Below are 2588 nucleotides of genomic sequence, written 5' to 3'. Positions count from 1 at the left end.
TGCTGTAGATCCTACTGGTATGGATCAGTGAATCGATGTCTCTATCGCTCTTGCTATACAGCTTGATGTCACCCATGTAGAGCAGGTGGGTGATGCTTGCAGGCCTATGCAGAACAGCAGTGGGGACAGGACATCTCCATCATAGATCCCACACTTGATGGTGATTTGTGCCAGTGGCCTGAAGTTAGCCTCCAGTGTTGTACACCACATCACCACTGAGTTCCTGAATTATGTCACTGGGTGGGAATCACAGTTGCAGACATCAACAAAAGGGTTTCTAGTATGAAAAATAGGACACCCCCAGCACCTGACATGATTCTGCATTACAGTCACCTTATCTGTAATGCATGCAGGATTCACATCTTCTTGTCGACCTTCAGAGGGCACGTCACATAGTTTTGGAAGTTGGCTACAGAGGTTCCAGTGTCCTGGCTCCTCTTTGCCATAACATTTGTGTTGAACCTCATTGATCACTTTTTCACTTCCCCCTGAGTTCATGTGCTGCTTACTATTTCATTACGTACCAGGACAAACTGATTGATGGTCAGTTAATGATATTTAACATTTTGCAGTTATATGTCTCACTTGTTCCTGCCTGTTTTCATCTTTTCAGTGTTACAGGTCACAGTATGGAGTCCATCCCTTCCAATCCTGTAGTGAAGAGACCTGGGGAGACTCTCAGTCTCTCCTGTAGAGGATCTTGTTTCACATTTAGCTGCTGTTCTATGTATGGTATAAGACAACAAGCAGAAAAAAAACTGGAATGGATAGGAGAAGGCTACTCAGATTCCAGAAGAGGCAAATATGTGAGCAGTTTGAGTGGACATATAGAAATTGACCAAAGACAACAGCAACGGCAACAGCATGACATATCTGAGAGTCTAAGGAGCTTGGAAAGAATCTGACACTTCCATCCTAAAACCAGAGGACTCTGCTGTGTATTACTGTGTGAAAGACAAACAGTGGTTTAAGTAATGACAGACGCTTTACAAAAACCTTCAGCCATACAGTTTCACAAGAACCTACAGGGGCCAACAGATGATCAAAAATATGATGTTCAACTCACTGTCACAATAACACCTGTGTTTATTGTCTATGAATGCATACTTTTAGAATATAAAAAATACTTTTGATTATCATGAAAAACAATATTGAAAAACATTGAACAACCATTTTAGAGGAATACAAAAAAAAAGATAGAAAGAGAGAATCATGGCACATTCAAGAGATGTGATTTCAGATCAGCACAATAAGAAGAAATAAAATGTCACTTAAAAATCAACAGGACATAATTAAATTAGTAATAATAGGTTTGATGTAATAAGCATAAATTAATGTTAATTGAATCATTTAACTTCACTTCTATCCCAGGTAGTATTTTTTAAAAGATAATATGAGATGTGTCTGCCTTTATAGATGTTTTTGTGTGTACACGTGTGTATACTACATCGCACCTTCAAACTTTTTTAAAGATGTATTTGAATAATTTTTAAGCCTGACATTTTAGTCCCTCCCTAATAAAATTTAGATGGCTTACTTCTGTCCTCGTAGGGCCTGGCTGTTATCTTGTCTAATGGGAAGCACTTCCTTCACAACTTCACTTTCAAGATGATGCTCAGACTCTCTGCTCTGGTGACAGTGCTCTGTCTACCCTGTAAGTCATATAATTTTATAACTGACTCATTATTATTATTATTATTATTATTATTATTATTATTATTATTATTATTTTCTGTTAATTTATGAAGTGACTCTTTTCTCCCAGTTACTCATCTCTCTGGTTCTTTCCAGGTTTAAATGGTCAGGCTTTGGAGTCCATTCCCTCCACGTCAGTGTTGAAAAAGCCTCAGGAAGCCCTCAGTCTTTCCTGTAGAGGGTCTGGTTTTGACTTTGGCCAGTATGGAATGCACTGGATCAGACAACCAGCAGGAAAGACGCTAGAATGGATGGGAGCAATCTGGTATGATGCAAGTAAAACTGTTTATGCCAGCAGTGTGCAAGGACGTATAGAAATCACCAGAGACAACAGCAACAGCATGGTGCATCTGAGCCTTTCCAACCTCAAGCCAGAGGACTCTGCTGTCTGTTATTGCACTGGAGAGCCATAGTAACACAACCCTTCACTAGAGCTGAACAAAAACCCCTCACTGAACAGTTCTAACATGAAACCACCAGAGGAGGAGCTCTCAGACCACTGATGATTTCAGATCAACATAATAAGTCAATACATAACATTGAAACATAATCTGGAAATAAACCTGATTATTAATTCCAGTTCTCGTAAACATTATTTATAGGTTACTTTTCCTAATTCATAATGATATATAGATAGATATAGATAGATAGATAGAGATATAGATAGATCTATCTCTCTATCTCTCTATCTATATATTCTGCTATACATATGTAACACTGGTGGTGCAATACTAGACCTGTTAGTGCTACTTCTTGCCTTCTTTGCCTGTAGTCCGGGCAGTATAGCTACTTTTAACCACAGTACGAGGACAGAAGGGAAATATGGACCAGATCAGACAGGTTCTAGATTCGTAGGAGCCAAGGGTGTATGACAACAGAGGACTTGTACACAG

At 39.1% G+C, this 2588-nt stretch overlaps 1 gene segment (V, D, J or C); it reads left to right on the top strand.

Moving 5' to 3' along the window:
• Positions 1-1574: 1574 nt before the first annotated feature.
• On the top strand, positions 1575-2108 carry LOC106456505 (Ig heavy chain V-III region HIL-like). The segment is given in 2 exon segments: positions 1575-1654; positions 1792-2108. Coding segments are annotated over 2 exon segments (363 nt in total).
• The last annotated feature ends 480 nt before the right edge of the window (positions 2109-2588 follow it).

Source organism: Pundamilia nyererei, unplaced genomic scaffold, assembly GCF_000239375.1.
Source record: "Pundamilia nyererei isolate P.nyererei 1_Seehausen unplaced genomic scaffold, PunNye1.0 scaffold00321, whole genome shotgun sequence".
Classification (NCBI taxonomy): domain Eukaryota; kingdom Metazoa; phylum Chordata; class Actinopteri; order Cichliformes; family Cichlidae; genus Pundamilia; species Pundamilia nyererei.
The sequence above is the reverse complement of the archived record's forward strand: the minus strand, read 5'-3'. Positions and strand labels throughout refer to the sequence as shown.